The sequence below is a fragment of the Sciurus carolinensis genome, chromosome 1 (assembly GCF_902686445.1).
Source record: "Sciurus carolinensis chromosome 1, mSciCar1.2, whole genome shotgun sequence".
NCBI classification, from domain to species: Eukaryota; Metazoa; Chordata; class Mammalia; order Rodentia; family Sciuridae; genus Sciurus; species Sciurus carolinensis.
This window is the reverse complement of record NC_062213.1, coordinates 34,749,041-34,766,619: the sequence shown is the minus strand read 5'-3', so window position 1 is coordinate 34,766,619 and position 17,579 is coordinate 34,749,041. Positions and strand designations below refer to the sequence as shown.

General features: G+C 34.1%; 1 protein-coding gene across 2 annotated transcripts in view; it reads right to left on the bottom strand.

The window, feature by feature from the left end:
- Nucleotides 1-2,017: 2,017 nt before the first annotated feature.
- Lrp12 (LDL receptor related protein 12) overlaps nucleotides 2,018-17,579 on the bottom strand; it is an 83,183-nt gene continuing 67,621 nt past the window's right edge. For both annotated transcript variants that reach the window (XM_047516998.1, XM_047517009.1), the window contains 4 exons: nucleotides 14,650-14,852; nucleotides 12,132-13,236; nucleotides 10,507-10,639; nucleotides 2,018-6,813 (listed from right to left, as the gene is read on the bottom strand). In XM_047516998.1, the coding sequence (XP_047372954.1) occupies nucleotides 5,947-6,813; nucleotides 10,507-10,639; nucleotides 12,132-13,236; nucleotides 14,650-14,852 (2,308 nt within the window). In that variant the 3' untranslated portion in view covers nucleotides 2,018-5,946. The remainder of the gene's footprint in view (nucleotides 6,814-10,506; nucleotides 10,640-12,131; nucleotides 13,237-14,649; nucleotides 14,853-17,579) is intronic.

Genomic DNA, 17,579 nt, shown 5'->3' with positions numbered 1-17,579 from the left:
CTTGTCAGAAAGATTTTTACAAAGGGTGTCAATAGGTATCAGTAAAAATTTCTGCAGAGAGCATTGTGGTTTATAGCTTCCTTTTTCTTGTAAATGCCAGGTTTGCAGAGGAAACATGTGAAACCTGTTTACCCTAAGAATCTGGGACAAAGAGAACCATCCCACTGAGCATAAATCTAAAAGAATTTTAGGTCCAGAGATTTTTAGGTGTTAGCCTTTCTGGACCATTACAGCTAAAAATAAACCTGCTTCCTGAAAATTCCAGTCTCATCTGTCAGTTGCTATCATACTTCAGAGCTGAACCTGAGGCTCAGCTAGTGTACATAATAATTCAGGTCCATCAGCTCCAATTTCAACGGATATTTCTCCTGATTGATAAATAGTCCATCTTATTCACAAGACAGCTGTTGAGTCAGATATGACTGACATTAAATCTTAGTTCTGTTCTTGGATAAACAGAAGCAAGTTTGTTTCATAGGGTTGTGAAGATTCCAGACATATTTAAGGACTGTGTTGACAAAAGGCGCTCAACAATGGGTAAGTATTATTTGCTTTAAAAATTCTTTCCCACAAGGTCAAAGCAGGTAGTGGTAAAAGGCTCTGAGAAATGGTCTTTGAGACGTGAGTGTGAAACACATACTCACATTTAGGGGCAGGTATGTTTCAAAAAAAGTAAAAAAAAAAAAATTAAGGAAAAAAAATCCTGCAACACACGATGATAAATCATGTGTGCATATATCCCTTATATTTACATGTGTGTATATGTAACGGGTATATAACAGATTTACAGAAAGCCTAGAAAGTTCCTCAATACTCAGTTATTGTTACTTCCTCCTTTAAAAAGATTTCCTCCAGCCCCCAAAATCTGTAAATTTTACTTTGTCTTCTTTCTACTACCACCTTGAATTTTGAGTACCTTAGGAAAAAAACAATCATAGCCAACTTTCAACTGATATACTGTCCATATTCAATTTGTAATCTATATGCTATTCCTGAACAAGAGCTCAGGCATTCCCCCCACTGCCTGCATCTACCAGTTTTTAAACAGGCCCCCTATTTGAGGCCCCATGAAGTTGCTGTCATCTTCTTACTTTGAATTCAGAGGAAAAGGAGTGAGGAGAATGATGGAGCATATTGACAGAGGGCAGCAGAGAGCTGAACAGCTGTAAACATACTGGGTCTGCAGAAGGTACTCAAAAAATACCTCATGGATTGAAGGCACTCACTCTTCCTTTATCCGTTTCAACCTGTCTTACCTATTTATTTCCAGCTTACAGTGGATGAGGAGAGTAAGCAGTAGCAACTAAAACTTCAAGAGCTTGTAGAGATAAGGCACGAGCCGCTGGCCTACAGCACACTTCTGGAACAGCTCTTTTGCTTCTCTCCTCTTCCCTACTAACACCAGCATTCCGACTGACACACCGGAAGACCAAGTACTGTACAGAACACCTGAACAACAAATTTGGGTAGTATCTACTAACACGTATATCCTGTAAAAAGAGAATGCACTTACAAAAAGTGATCTTGGAATTTGGAATATTTTTAAAAATTCAAGACAATAAACTCCTGAAAGTATATTTTATATTCATATTGTTTTTGATGCCATAAAAAAGGAAATTAATAAAAGAATCAGAAAACAAAACTATCACCCACATCAACATAATTCCATTATTTGGGGGGAAAAATGAATGAGGGCAAATTAAAAAAAAACAAAAACAAAAAAAACTTTTGGGTTAAAGAATAAATAAAAATCGAAACATTAAGGGCTGGGGATAAAGTCCTGTGGTAGAGGGCTTGCTTAGCATACACAAGGCCTTGGGTTTAACCCCCAACACTGAGAAGCAACAACAAAGCCTGAAATTTAAAAACACCTAGAAAATAACAGTAATGACATCTTTAAGGCATCTAAATGATTTAGTTTACACAGTACTCAGAATTAAGTCCATGCTTTAAATTTCTAAGTAAAAATAAATGAATTGCTAATTGAAGAAGTTAGGAAAAAATGCAACAAAATAAGTAACAGAAACGAAAAAGTAGGAAATTTATTGAAGTGGAAATCAACTAATTAAAAAGCAAAAAAAATAAATAAAAAAATTACACAATAGTGATATACAAGGAATGGCCCTTGAAGGGAAACAAAACACCATGCACACACATATACACAAATAGGTCCCTTGTTAGCTGTTTCTTTATTTTGAGACAGGGTCTTGTTGTGTTGCCCAGGCGGGGCTCAAGCCAACTCACCTGTCTCCTGAGTACCTGGAACTATGGGCATGTGTCACCACACCTGGCTAATTTAGTTATCTTAAGAAATGAGGGAGAAATCAAAATATATGAGGAGAAAAGAGTCATATACACAAAGGGATAACTTTGCTCAACAATAACAAATAAATATGAAAATATGAAAGGGGTGGTTCCTGATACATAAGATACAAAAACTACACAGACCAATTACTACAGGAAAAAAAAGTTTTGTTGAAGAGCTATTTGCCAACTATCTACCAAAACCAGATAATTTCACTGAAATTTTAAGGTCCCCAAAATGCCAAAGTTTTTAAAATGTTTTGAAGAATAGCAAAGCAGGAAAATTTTATGCACTAGCATGACATTAATACAAATTTTCTCAAAGACAACATGTGCACATACATATATACATCTATAGACTTATCTCACAACAATACTGCAAATAAAATAGGAAACGTTAATTTCACTGATGAATACAAATAAATAAAATAGGAAACATAAGCTAGCCACAAATTAAAAAATACACATGGCCAAGTAGAGTTTATCTCAGGGATGCAAGGATGAGGATGGTTTAATATTACAAAATATATCATCAAAATTCATCATATTAGGATTGGAGGAGGAGGGTGATGAGTATCCCAGATGATGAAAAGACATGATAAAATTCAACAAGCATTCTTAAAACCTGTTTAAAACTGGGATCAATGGATAGTCCTTAATATGACTGAATGTATGTATTCCAACCTGTTTCATTTATAGCCATTGTTATTTAAGATCAGAAGTATGAGACAATTCAAACTAGACACAAAGTATGCAAACTGGAACAAAGGTTACTTATCAATGTTTGCAGATGACAGGACTGTGTAGCTGAAATACTATTTCAGATTAAAAAAATGATGTCTGGTGGATAAGTAGAAAATTAACATAAAAAGACTTTATTTAGCCTTTATGTATACCAAAACTAGGCTAAATTATAAATGGAAAGGATTACATTAATAATGGTAATAAAATGATGAAATCTGTAAGAATATTCTTAAAAACACACAGGATCTTTGTAAAGTAAAATACATCTGAAAGAAATAACAAAAAAAGCATTAAATAAATAGGTACCATTTATAAGGAGGGCACCATGATTTATATAAAAAGTTTTAACATGATAAATGTTGTCAAAGTCTCTAGGTTAACTTGTAAAATTAAAATTGGTCCCTCCCTTCCAAAATAATTTTTTTTTTTTTTTGGAATTCAGGAAATTGATTCTAAAGTCTATATGTAAAAGTAAGTAAGAATATATGAAACATTTTAAAATGATGGTTATTAAAACAATGTATTATTGGTACAAAAAGAAACAGGCAGATCAACTGGAGAGAACAGAACTATGAACATTAACAAATAATGTGAAAATTTACTAAATTTCCACTTTAAATTAGTAAAGAAAAGATTTATTATTTAATAAGTAGTTTGGAAAAACTAGTCACCTGGAAAAAAACAAAACAAAACAAAATAGTGCCCTAAATTCAGGAGAGATCACTGATTTAAAAATAAGAGATGTGAATGTGGCTCAGTGGTAGAGGACTTGCCAGCATATATGGGGTCCTGGGTTCAATCCCCAGCACTGCAAGCAACAACAATAAAAAATAAATTAAAAAAATAAAAATCTCTTGAGAAAAGTTGCAGAAAAATGTACATTATAAATTTGCACTGATATATGGCATTCATATGCATATAAATACATTTATACACTGTAGGTATACTACATTTTTCTGGAGGAATATATAAGACTCTGGTATTGCTATGTGTCTCTGTGAAAGGGAACTAAAAGATAGGTGCTAGCAGTAGTTATTCTCTGAATCAGGAAGATGTATTAGTCAATTAAAAAAAAATAAAACATATGTCAGAAAATAAAATCAAAACCCTAACAGATGACAGTTGGTAGAATCTAAAAGCAGATTACTTTGCTAACCAAATTCTGCCATTAGAATATATTCTATAGGAATCTGAAATACATTGTAAAAAATAATATGAAGAGAGAATGGATTGTGTTATTAGACAAGTAAAACAATTAGGAGGCAGTTTTCTTAAAGGCAATGATATTCAGGTCCTTAGGGAATTCTACCCTTCAGTATGGGTGTAAGGTACTACTTTACTACAAAGCAGTGAAGTAGAATATACTTCCTTTCATTTTTTCATTTTTTTCTAGATGTATTGCATATTTTATGACCTGAATCTATATATGCACCAAAATTCAACAAAAATAAACAGCAAATTTGATTTAAAAAGTACCTCAAGGCAATAAAAAAAATCATTTTAATTTCTGATACATATTAAAACATTTTAGTCAGTTCTTCCTGACAGCATAACACGACAAATACACAAGACCTCAAACATGCTTTAAAATGACATTCAGCAAAGTATTTAAAATTTAATAAATAGCAATAATCACACACAAATACATTTTTCATACTCAATCATTAAGCTACTAAAACAGACAGCTAAAGAATAAATAAACAGGAACTGACAATAAAAAAAATAAATGGAGTTTTGCAATTCACTCTACTTTAAACAGGGGGGCAATCTGAATGATTTCTTAATTTGCTTTTCTTCAAGATTACAGCATAACCCCCCAGTGAATAAAATATATTGAAAAAAATCACTCTTACAATAATGCAGTTTTTAAATACAACAAATAAATATGAAACCGGCAAAGCAATATCAAGTTGTAATAAAAATGTTCCCTCAACCCCCAAAAGCTATGGAAATATATTGTCACTGTGGTAGCAAATAATAGTATTTAAAGTGATAGTGCTTGTGCACTGAACTCATCTGAGACCTTGAAACGATTTTAGTGCAAATCCCTAGGGTCCAACACGAGCATAACCCTATATTAGGGAAAGACATTACCAGTTGGAACTTATCATGTACAATTTTTGTACATATTTTATAAAGTTCAAGATTTAATGCATAGTAGAATATCTTCATCCGCTTAATTCTGTTCCTAAATAGATATGAAAACAGAAATGACTTGGAATTTTATATTTGGTTTGTACCATATTAGAGTATTAAAGTCAACATTAGAAAACCTATAAAAGAGTTTTGTTTTGTGATTAATTTACCTAATTCTACCAAATTTCACATCACTGTATGTTAAACGTAAGAGATAATTTTTGAGAAAATTTTTTTCCCTTTGACAAATTTATATTACGATGAACTCCAATAATAGACAAATGTTATACAAACAAAATAGTGAGTGTAAGGGTTTGTTTTCTTTTTGTACATACAACCTTAACATCTAGTATATTAAGTTATGAGATGTGTTGGCAACAGCATAAAAGGTTCAATTAAAAGAAGGTATATTTTGTACAACCAAACCTTTTAACGCAGGATAGATAAAATGACAAATGAGTTTAAGCAGTCATATTTCTACTATGAACTACAGTACCAGAATAAAACAATTAGAAACAAATGGAAGAACATTACTGAACAATATGAATACATAATGCAAATTTAGCTGCTAAATTAGTAAACTCTAAGTTCATAGAGTTACAAGTTGTTTAATTTAACCATGCAGGCTAACATATAATAATAAGAAATCACCCTGCATCTTTTTTTTTTTTTTTCTTTTTAAACTAAAACTAGTTTAAAGTTACAAAACAATGAATGGGTATTGCTCCAACTTGTATACAATCTCCCTTATGTGATCTGTACCTAACACAGTAACAAAGCCTCATCATCGCTCGTTTCATTCTTTAGTGTTGCTTCTAAGCAAGTGTCTGGTATCTGGGCAGTGTGGACAATACCACAGCGCTCACAGGGGCCATCTCGATTACTTGGCCTCACTCCAGGGTTTGTTGCACTGTATGGTTGTCTAAGCCCTTGTCCTTGATCTGAGGAAAGATCAAGAAGAGGTCTGGAGCAGTCATTGACATCAATGTCTGAAGTTCCATCAGAAATTGGAATTAGCATTTCCACATCATCATCTTCTTCTCTTCCACTTACCCCATTATCAAGTTGTCTCAAAGGACTTTGGTTCTGATTTACGAAACTTGATCGCCCTAATGTAAAACGTACCCAACGTAACCCCTGAGTCATACGACTTAATGCACTTGTAAGCTGGTGACGTGCTGGACTTACACTTGGGGGTTCGACACTTGTCACATCCCTTCCATTATCTGTATGACCAGCTCGGGTGTTCTGAGTTGAAGAACTTCCACCTGCTCCCACTGTTGCTTCTACTGCTGTTGTGGGAGGAACTTTTTGGGGCAAAGGCGCTGCAACCCCACCAGATGCTCCTGCTGTATCTCTTCTCTCATTTTCTGTGTCTGTGTCATCAGACTCCACGGAAAACAAACTTCTGTGAGTATGGTTTCTTTCAGGTTCTCTACTGTTACTCTGACTAGGGACAACCTCATCTCCATCCGCTGAAACCAAAGCCAAAGACCCTGAATGACGTGATCTTGCAAAATTAAAAATACGATTCCAAATGTTGCTGGATCTGCCTGCCATAGGAAGCCTGATTGAAGTAAATCCAAGTTGAGATCTTACAGCGAGCCTCAGGTTTTCCAAAACAGAAGCCTACAAAAATAAGAGAGATTTTAAGACAGCTAACAATAAAGTATCGAGATGGAAAATGCTCTTCAGAAAGTATTGTGACTAAGATCCTACTATTTATTGTTATTAGGGTATGAGGAGGACAATTAAATTCTCTCATTCCTATTCATTCACTTCACTGTAAAATCTAATCATAACTTGAATTACTGTTTATTGTATAAAAAACTTCCTTGATATTTCATTTTACATATTCAATTTTATTTACAGTGATATTTAATGTCAATGAATTATTTTTTTTCAAAACCTCAGATAGTAACCAATTCCTGAAAGTATAAAAACCTAAAAAGTGTACCTAAAAGTAAATTAATACTTCTACAACTAGGAAGATAAATAAATATCAACCATATTTCACTAAGTGACCTAGTATGAGAATCAGGCCCTATGTGCTTTTTGTTTTTTTTAAATAAAGAACAAGTCAGACTTGATTTACATAGCTGAAACTTTGCCAAACATGTGAGAATTATATTCACAGAGTTGGTTCTCAACAATTTGTTGAATGAATGAATATTAAGGATTTAATTATTTTGTCACAAATAAAGGAATTAATATATTTACAGCACAGAAAACAACAAAAACAATAAGAAAAGCTAAAGAAATTAACTTGTTTATAGCATTCCACAAAGATATCTAGACATTTGGATTCTTTCCAAATCTTTAAGGATTAAGTTTTATTTTCTACACTTTAGTATTAAGTTTAAATCATATTATATTTTGGAAAAAGTGTCAATTTTTAATTAGTACATGTGGAAAGTAGATACACTGATTAACTGAAAGAAAAATCTATTCTTTTTTTTCTAGATAAATGAGCTAGATTAGTTTTTAAATATACAGCATTTAAATAGTCTTTAAGCTCCATCTAGTGGTATAAAATGAGTATTCAAACTTAGAACAAACAGCTTTATCAAGTTGGCATGTAGCATTTAAAACAGTATTTCCAGGAAACAATGGTGAGTTAATACACTCTCCTTCAAATGAGAATCTGCTTTCCTGTCAAAACTCAGCCTCTTGTCTTTCCTCTCACAGAGAAAAGAAGGAAAGCAAAGGGAGATAGGATAGCTTATGTTCTCCATCTGTCTTTGTGACAGGCATTGCATTTGTTTGTGAATTCTACATAGGCCATTCCATAGTGCTGAGAACATAATTCATAGAAAGTTAAGAAGTTACTGTCATAGGAACACATCGTGGTCTAGCTTTAGTAAAGCACAGACTGTCATTAAGAAATTTAAATGTCAATATACATGAACTTATATAGAAATGGGTCAGACTTTTTTTCACCAATTAAGAGGTTATATTAAATTTTAATTTAAACAAAAAATAGTGGTTCACATCCATAATGAACTTCTCCATAGATTTAGCATCCTCAATATCTAGCCTTCAGGTTACACAAAAGGTTAAGATACTCAGCAACAAACAAAAGGCTCTTCACGTCTAGCCAGCTCTCAGCTGTCACTATCAAGATCAACAATGCCATCAGCATACTTTACTGACTTCAACAATATTAGGTGAAGTTCTTCCTTTAGTTAAAAGTCTGTTTATTTAAAAGACTGCCAATCTAACAGTAGATTCTATAAGGGGATCTCATGGACTTAGTAATTTTCTATGCTTTTTCAGCTTAGAAGCAGCAAACATTCCTTAGAAAGTATTTCATTTTAAATGAGATAGTAAATTGCAAGGTTATCTTTTTATTAGAGAGCATCATAATTATATATAGTATTTGGGTTCATTCTGACAAAATAAAACATGCAAAGAATTGGATGTTAATACCCATTTTCCCCTTTTCCTTCCCTCCTCCCTCTGCCTACTCCTTTCCTCTCCTCCACTGATTTCTTTATTCATTTATTTTTGGATGTAATTTCTGCATATACATACAGGTGAAATTCCTTTTGGTATATATAAAAAACAGGATACTGTTAAATTCATTCCATATTTCTTTCCCTTGTTTTTTTTTTTTTTTAAAGTTGCTATGGAAATGTGATAACTCTATACCAAAATTTCAAACTTGAGTTTAATCTCATTAAATGAATAAAATCTACCTTATCATATTTTATTTAAAGTGCCAAAGCAGAATTCTCTTGAAAGGGTAAATCGGAGCATAGAGAATGGGATAGTGTGTAATTGAGGAATGTAATTTTACCCAAAGTCATTTGTCCTTGGTTTCTATGATCTCTAAATCCTTGGAATACCATGCCTGGTAGAAGTGTTCTTCTCCTGAAAGCACTGGCCCAGTCAGAGAGCGACACTGTGACTTACGGTGGTGGCTCTGAATCATACCAACGGATGTGATAAAGGATGGGGACTTTGAGTTCGAGGGGGCTGGAGACTGAGATCAGCCACATATACAGCTAACCATAACTATGCAATAGACCCGAATAAAACCTCTGACAGTGAGGCTTAGGTCAGCCTTCCAGGCTGGTAATACTACTCTCTGCATATTGTTACACAACTGTGTCAACACAGTCATACATCCATGTCAACAGAACAACACTCTTCTGTCTCATATGGTGAAAAGACAAGCAGGAGGTCCATGTTTCGTGCCCTTCTGAACTTTGTCTTATGCATCTCTTCCCTTGGCTGATTTTAATCCTTTTCCAAGTAATAACTTGCAATCATGAGTAAACAGCTTCTGGTGAGTTGAGCCCTCTAATGAATTAGAAAACCTGGAGGTGGTTTGGGGAAACCCCTGAACTTGCAATTGGTATCAGAAATGAGGGCAGCCTTGTGTTGGCTGTGCTCCCTCTAACTTCACAGGGTTTACAGGCAGGGTGATTGATGGTGAACTGGCTGAAACCTTCCCCATGGCAGAATTAACAATATAAAGAAATCACAATTTGGGTTTTTTTCTATTTTGCCTACAGAATTTCAAACAGTGGAAACTGAATTACAAAGTTATCTTTGGAGAAACATTTGAAAAGCACAAATTCTCACCAAGAATTTCCTAGAGGACTCACGGTGACGGAATAATCAGAAATCTCATGCATAAAAAGTGGGATGCCTTTCCATTTGAACAGAGTTAAATCATCTCCAATAATATTGAATATTTTTTCTTAATTCTAATACTGAGGACAATTTGTATAAATGTTGCTGGATAAATTTGCAGTTTAAATATATATAAACTCATGCTTAAAATGAACTCAGGTACATCTTTAAGCCTTGGAAAAGAAAAACTTAAAAACCTGATGAGAAATTTTAAAAATTCAGAAAGATTAGTAAAGAATGAGTTAGTATACAAAAGAAACGAGCTAAATTCTTAAACACTACAAAATCCAGCTTGAAGAAGTTTTCCCTCAAATGAGGTAGAAATGGTAAAATCACTTCAATTACTGTTACTTATAGTTGGTTAATCTAGCATGTAATATTACTAGTATTTAATTTTAATACTGATTCTTAAGTCTCTAAAAATGTTCAATTTTAGTGTACTAAATTATCCTAAATAGTAAAATGCCTAAAAACCACACAACCAAGAGTAAAATTTACACTTTTGAATTTTGTAGTATTTTTAAAAATATAATGAAAATGTTAAAATTTAATCCTCCATATATTTAATCCTTGACTTGATTACAAAAATCTTAATAGTTGAGGGTCCTTGCTTTACCATATACACAGTTATGAATTTTATTTCAAGAGGCACTGAAATAGAAACTAGAAAGTACAATATACCTGATTAGGTGAACAAACAGGAAAATCTTCCACTGGTGGAATTAGCCCCTGAGCAATCAACTGTCCATAAGAGGGAGGAGCTTCTCTTCTTAACAATTCTGCTTCCACTCTTGACAACTGGGTTTCGAATGATCTTTGAGAGAAGACAGGCATAATAAGGGTTTATAAAAAAGGCAGGTCAAAGCAGAAAACTTCTATTGTCAGTAATTAAAACAATCTGAGTCTTAGCATATCTGATTATTTGTAAAGCTTAGTCATTCAACTAACCTTTACTGAAAGTATGGATAATCCCTACACTGTGTATACAAAGATGAAGAGGGCACTGTGTCCACAGAGGGTTTCACACTAGCAGAAACTGGGATCCCCATGTTTTAATGGATTGGAAAGCCTAGAAAATGTAAAAGGGGAAATAAAAATACTAGATTTTTAAAACCCAAAGCAAGCAGGGAGGTCTAGACATTAGGTAACACTATTTGAAAGGTCTTGGGGGACACTTCACTCATCAAGTCCAACACATGTCTTTACAGATAAGAGATGAGTCAACACACTTTTTGGAATAGCTGGATCTTGAACTGAAAACATGAATCCTCTCTGTGCTCTTCTGCTACAATGTGGTAAGGAGTTTTCTGGTCATTTACAATTGCCCAAAGAGAAGATGCAGTGATGGCTATCATGACACTGTGCATCAGTGTGTCATCTGTTATCTTAACTATCTGGTATGCATTTTGTTAAATCTATTATTTGTAACTCTCCAGGGACCGAAGGTCACTGTCTACATAATAACCTCATAGAGGACCTCTCTGCCATTAGCTTCTCTGAGGTCCAATTTATCCTGCATCACAATGCAAACTACCTTCCTGGAGGGTCGCCCTTTAATGCTTAACCATTCCTTACTGAACTGAGAACTTTGAAGTATGAATATCCTTGTGTCCCATTCTTACCTCCTGCATATGTATCTTATGCTCCAGACAATTTTAAGCTCATTCTCCAAGCAGTGTTGGGCATTCTGCTTCTCTATATACTTTCCCAGGCTTTTGTAAAGCCACAGCTCCTTTCTCCATCTACATTCCACTTACACATTTCGAATGGCACCTAAATGTGTAATGTGTAAAGCTTTCCACACCTCCCTAGCAGATTGTTTTTGACTTTTACACCACTGTTCCACAGCTCTTACAGCACTTATGTTTTTGTTGTCTTATTCCATACATCAATTTCTTCCTAACTATAAACTGCTTGAGATTATGCCTTACGCATTTTCTTTTCACTCGTAAAGCATTTGAACAGAGTAGGTTATCAAATATGTGGAATTACTAAATTAATACATAAAAATACAGGTTAAAAATTATACCTGAGAGTTGTATCTTGAAAAATTTGTTTTCACCTGAAAACAGGAGCTGATAAATATAGATTGGCTTTCCTTACCTCATAACCTAAGTATTTAGTAATTTGTGCCTTTTAGTCTTGGATTTTTCATACTGACTTTTTAAGTCATAATATTTATACATTCCTAAACTAACATAAAACAAAAATGTATTGCTAATCCCATTCAAGGACTTGTGGCCTATATTTGGGCCATGTTTTTATTGCAGAGAGCATAATCACTATAGTTCTGTCTTGATACTGACCTTCGTTCAAACATTCTCAGAGAATACAGTTTACAAGTACATCCCAACGCGATGACGAGTAACAGGCCACAGATAAGGCTCCCTATGACGGCTGCAGTTATGACTCTGGTAGGCACAATTACAGGGCAGTTCTCCTCATCGCTGCCATCACCACAGTCATCTTGAGAATCACATACCCAGCTTTCAAACACACAGCGATTGTTTTTACAATGAAAATTTCCTGGTTGGCAAAAAAAGCAGTTTTTTTCATCTGAACCATTTGGGCAATGGTTTTGGTAGTTGCAGCGATCAGAACGAGGATAACAGACACCATTTCGGGAACATGGAAATTCTTCCTTCTGGCACATGGTACAATTGATTTCATCCCTTCCATTTGGGCAATGCCAATACCCATCACATCGCTGCTGCTCAGTGTAACACCCCCAGTTACCTCCACAGGGTATTTCCCATGGCAAACAGAAGCCATCTACTTGATAAGTAGCATTAAATCCCCTGGCAGCATTTACTTTATCAGCACAAAAATGTACCCTTATCTGTCCAGAAGAAGAAACAACTGTCAGAGGTGCATGAGAATCAAAAGCAGTTAACACACGTAAAAGTTTGTGTGGATTCTCCTCTAATCCATCATATATTTTGACATAATCACCATAACCAGTACCATCAAGTTTAAAGTCAGTAAAGCGTAAAATGACTTTACGATGATCACCAGTGTCTATTAACCAGGTGCAATTGCTTCCAGGAGGATAAAAGTCTGGATAATTGGGAGAATTAAAAGTGCCATAAAAATATTTTAACCACTGCCCACAGGTTGGCACCTCACAGTCGATCTCATCTCCCAGGTCAAGGCAGTCAATGTTCCCATCACATTTTAAAGACTCAGGGAGGCAAGTATAAACTTTGGTAAAACGGGAAAGACACTGGAACTGGTTGTAAGCACAGGGTTGAAAGGAAGCAGCTGTTGGGGGATTAGCTTCTTTGGTACAGATCTCTTCATCAGAACCATCTCCACATTCATCCATGTTATTACATTTCCAGGCTTCTGGTATACACTTTCCATTACCACAACGAAACTGATCACAAGCACAGTTTGGCTCCTCAGATTTTCCTGGGAGGACATGGGTGGGGAAATGAACAGGAAGAAAGAAAACACATACTTGTCAAAAGGTACATAATAAGTATTTTTTATACTCAATTTTGATTAAGCCTAAGTCATAAGGATTTTTAAAAAAATCTTGTAAAACAAGATTAAGTACTAATGACAAATTAGTACAGGCACTAATTATTCAACAGTTCAGTTTACTAACTGCCTACCATTTTTTCCATAAAGTTTTCTGTATCTTGATCTAAAGAAAGAAGGGATCAATTCTGTTTTTGTAGAGAGCTACTGTACTGTAGAACTTAGTAAAATAATGTAAGATACATGAGCCAATAGGATATACTGCCTAAGAATTTTAAGTGACATTGTATAAACATTAAAACTGACAGAAATTTTAAATGAAAAATTAATCTAAAACAGTCATCTTTTCAAATATTTTTTCATATTCTTCTCTAGTTCTTGTCTTTACACACAAATATTTTACCAGGTATATCAAAACATATTTTGCAGATTCATTATGTAGACTCAAAGTTTTGCTAAGATTATTGTAAGATCAATCTGAAACTGCTTATAATATTCATTGTAAGCATAATACAATAATTTCAATTTTGTAAACAATGCAAAATTCTGTGTATTTAAGCTAAAGATACAAATTTATTCATCAAAATAAAAATGGAGCAAAAAAATCGAAGTGCCTATAAAATTTTAGTTTTCTTAGTATACAATCCTAAGTATTTAACAACATCAGATTTCTAAGTCCCAAAAGTGACAATTTTGGGCCAATATGCATTTGTCCAATTCACAAATTATTTACTGGCACGTAGGTGACAGAAAATGTGCATCAGAAGAGTTAAATAAATATTACAAAGACTAAATTTTTAAGAAAAAAATATAAAAAGTACATATGTATAATTTCAAAGATGTAAAATAATTTGCAACAAGAAATACACATAACTCTAATGCTAAGAATTTTTCACATTTGTATGATCTGGTTACTCTTTTTGGATCCAGTCTAAAAAAAGCAAAAAACTTCTTCACAGACAACTACAAAGGTGAAACCAGTCATGTCTTTTCTTTAACGTGTAAAAAACCTGGTAATTCACACAGATATAAAAATATTCTGAAGTAACTTTTACTTTATGGGTAAGTACTTAAGGGAGAAAGAGGTATTTTAAAAATAAGTGTATTTAAGATCTTTAAAAAGAAATTTAGTATATAAAATTAACAATTTCATTATTAAGATACAAAACACTTTTTGGAGACCCAGTTCTAAGGTATTTTAGTTTCGCATCTTCAACCTTGGCTGCCATGAGGGCCTACTCATAATTAAATGGACACTGTTCAGAAGATTAGCCCTGAAAGTGACTGTGCAGTTAATACTCAGAATTTAGTTTGATATCTTTCTTATTTTTAAAAACACACCTGAAAAATATGCCAGTCTGAAACCTTTTCTAGAGATACTGTCATCTGAATGGAACCTGATCCAGACGTGGTCCTGTGAAGAAATATATGGAGGTGGAATTGTGGAACCACAAGCTCTGTAACTTTCAATATTTTTGTATGTTTCTATTGTCAACCAGTCCAAACTGCATCTTCTGGACCCCTGAATATCAAAATCCTGAAAACTTAAAAAAAAAAAAAAAAAAAAGTCAGTGAAGTGTCATAAGAATACAAAGTAACTGAGAACTTTATTATAAACTTCTATATATTCACTGATTCTCCTGGGTTTTCCAGATAGATGACCACATCAACAGCAAATAATACTGCTTCTGTGTTCCTAATATTTGTATTTTTTCCCCAGACTCCAGAGTAGTACTTCTTCATAAATAATACAAAATCCCAAAACAATGTTAAAGAATAGATGATAGCTGGTAACTTTTATTCCCTTCTGTATACATATGTAAAACAACTAACATCTAATTCAGGATATTCTAAATTGTTCTGTGTTTGAACCAGAAATGCTACTCTGTAATCTGATGAATAGAAGTACACACAGAGAAAGTCAGCCATTTACTAAGAAATTCTTTTCCCTACATATACTGGCAATTTCTGTATCTTTTCCTATGAATTGACTTGTTATATGCCTTCATCAATGAGATTTTTTCTTATTTAAGATTTTTTTACATATCATAGACACATCAACTGTGATGTATGATGTATGTCCATTCATCCACATTCACATTCTTTCTAATAGTTGGTGTGAGGGCATCCCTCATTATGGTTTTATTGTGTACTTTCCTTAAGACTAAATACATTGAATATCTTTTCATGTATTTTATGGCCTTTCCTATTTCTTCTAAGAAGCTTCTGTCCAAGTCTTTTACCCATTTAAAACATTTAGGTTGTTTTCTTAACTTATAAAAATTATTTTGATATTCTGTAGTCAAGTCCTCTGTTAGATATGTATATTACTAATACTCTTCTAGTCTGTGGTTTGCTTTTGCACTTTCTTAATAATATCTTTTGATATGCAGAATTTTTAAATTTTGGTTTTGATAGTCTAATTCATTATTTTTTCCTCTGTATTTAGTGCTTTTAGTGTCCTCTCTCAAGATATTTTTGTTGCCCCAAGATCTCAGAGGTACTCACAATGTTTTTCTTTCATATTTTAGAGTTTTAGCTTTTATATTTAAAGCTAGGGTTTATTTTGAATTAACTTCTGTGTGTCCTCAATTAGGAGTTGAGATTCTTTTCATTCCCCTTATATTTATGTAGAACAGAATGTATAGTACAAGTTTTTGTTTTATCACAGGTAAATTACCATCTGATTACAGTTTTACATTGTGTTTGAGTGGGTTAGTGGCTACTTCAATCTTAATCTTGGGTAAATTCTTAGTTTAGGACATTGTCTTTACTTGAAAAATATGATACTTCCAGAGTTTTGATTAAAATTCCAATGTATTTTATAAAGTTTGTTATGGTTTGGATATGAGGTATCCCCCAAAAGTTCCTTTGTTGCTGCAGGAATGTTTGAGGGCAAAATGATTGGATTATGAGAGCTGTAATCTAACAGTTCATCCTAGTTTGAATGGACTAACTGGGTGGTAACTGTAGGCAGGAGGGGTAGAGTTGGAGGAGGTGGGTTACTGGGGGTGTACTCTGCAAGGGAACATCCTACCTGGAGTCCCTTCCTCTGGTTCTGTTCACTGGCTTCCAAGAAATGAACAGTTCTCCTCCAATGCCACCACCCTTCTGCCATGATGTTCTGCCCCACCTTGGGCTCAAAGAGATGGAATAGGCTGACCATTGACAGACTCTGTGAAACCACTGAGCCAAAATAAACTTTTTCTCCTCTAAGTCATTCTTTTTTTTTTTTTTTTTTTTTTGCAGTGCTGGGAATTGAACCCAGGGCCTGTGCTTTCAAGGCAAGCATTCTTCAAACTGAGTTATATCCCCAGTCCCTCTAAGTCACTCTTGTTAGGTATTTGGTCACAGTGATGCTAACGTGACTAACACAAAGCCCCTCTAAGTCAACAATTTTCAAACTCTATAAACTCTGTCTCCCCCAACAATGAACACGATTCATACTTCAAACCCTGCCTTGGCTGTGCAAGCATGCATGCAAAAATCCTTGCAGTCTCTTCAGGCTTTGTCTCTTAGCTTCCATTGGGTTCCTTCAAGTTTGCTTTAAGCAAGGTTCATGGATCAGTCAAGGACTTTGAGGAAAATTTATATGCAGATATAATGGCCTCCTAATTTTGTCTCTCTCCTTTCCAGGGATTTATATTCAATTTCCAGCCATTTCAGCAGTCTCAACTCCATCTTCTGATGTCTCAAATGACAAGACCATGGTGATCTGCTTGAGTTCTTCTGGTCACTCTATACTGCATAGACTAGCGAGAATCTTTAGGGAGTTGGAGGAAAACAAGCCTCTCCCACTCAATGCAGTTTCTTCTTTCAAAAGTGTAATCCTCTCCAGTTCCTGTCAGTGTTTCATTACCTTTTACTGACTTCAGTTTTTGTTTTTTTTTGTTTTGTATTTTATCTAGAATTGATAACTGTTGTATAGGGGAGGACGAGTCCAATTCAAACTAGGGAATATTTAATTAAGATGCATTAAGGCAGGGACATTGTCCAGAACAAGAAACAGTAAACATCTGTTCATGTACACTCCACTGGCTTAGGTTGCTAATACTTCATTTAGAATTTTTTAATGTATTCATATGTGGAATTAGTTTTCAGCTTTCTTAGTTAGTGCCTTACAACATTTTACCTAATAAAGTACTGCTGATATATAGAATATAGTTTCGGAGTTGAGATTTTCAATTTCTTTGTGCTTTTTAATTTAATCAGCTTTTCCTAAACTTTTCCAAGTCAGTTTTGATCATTTAACTTCTATTAGAAATTATTCA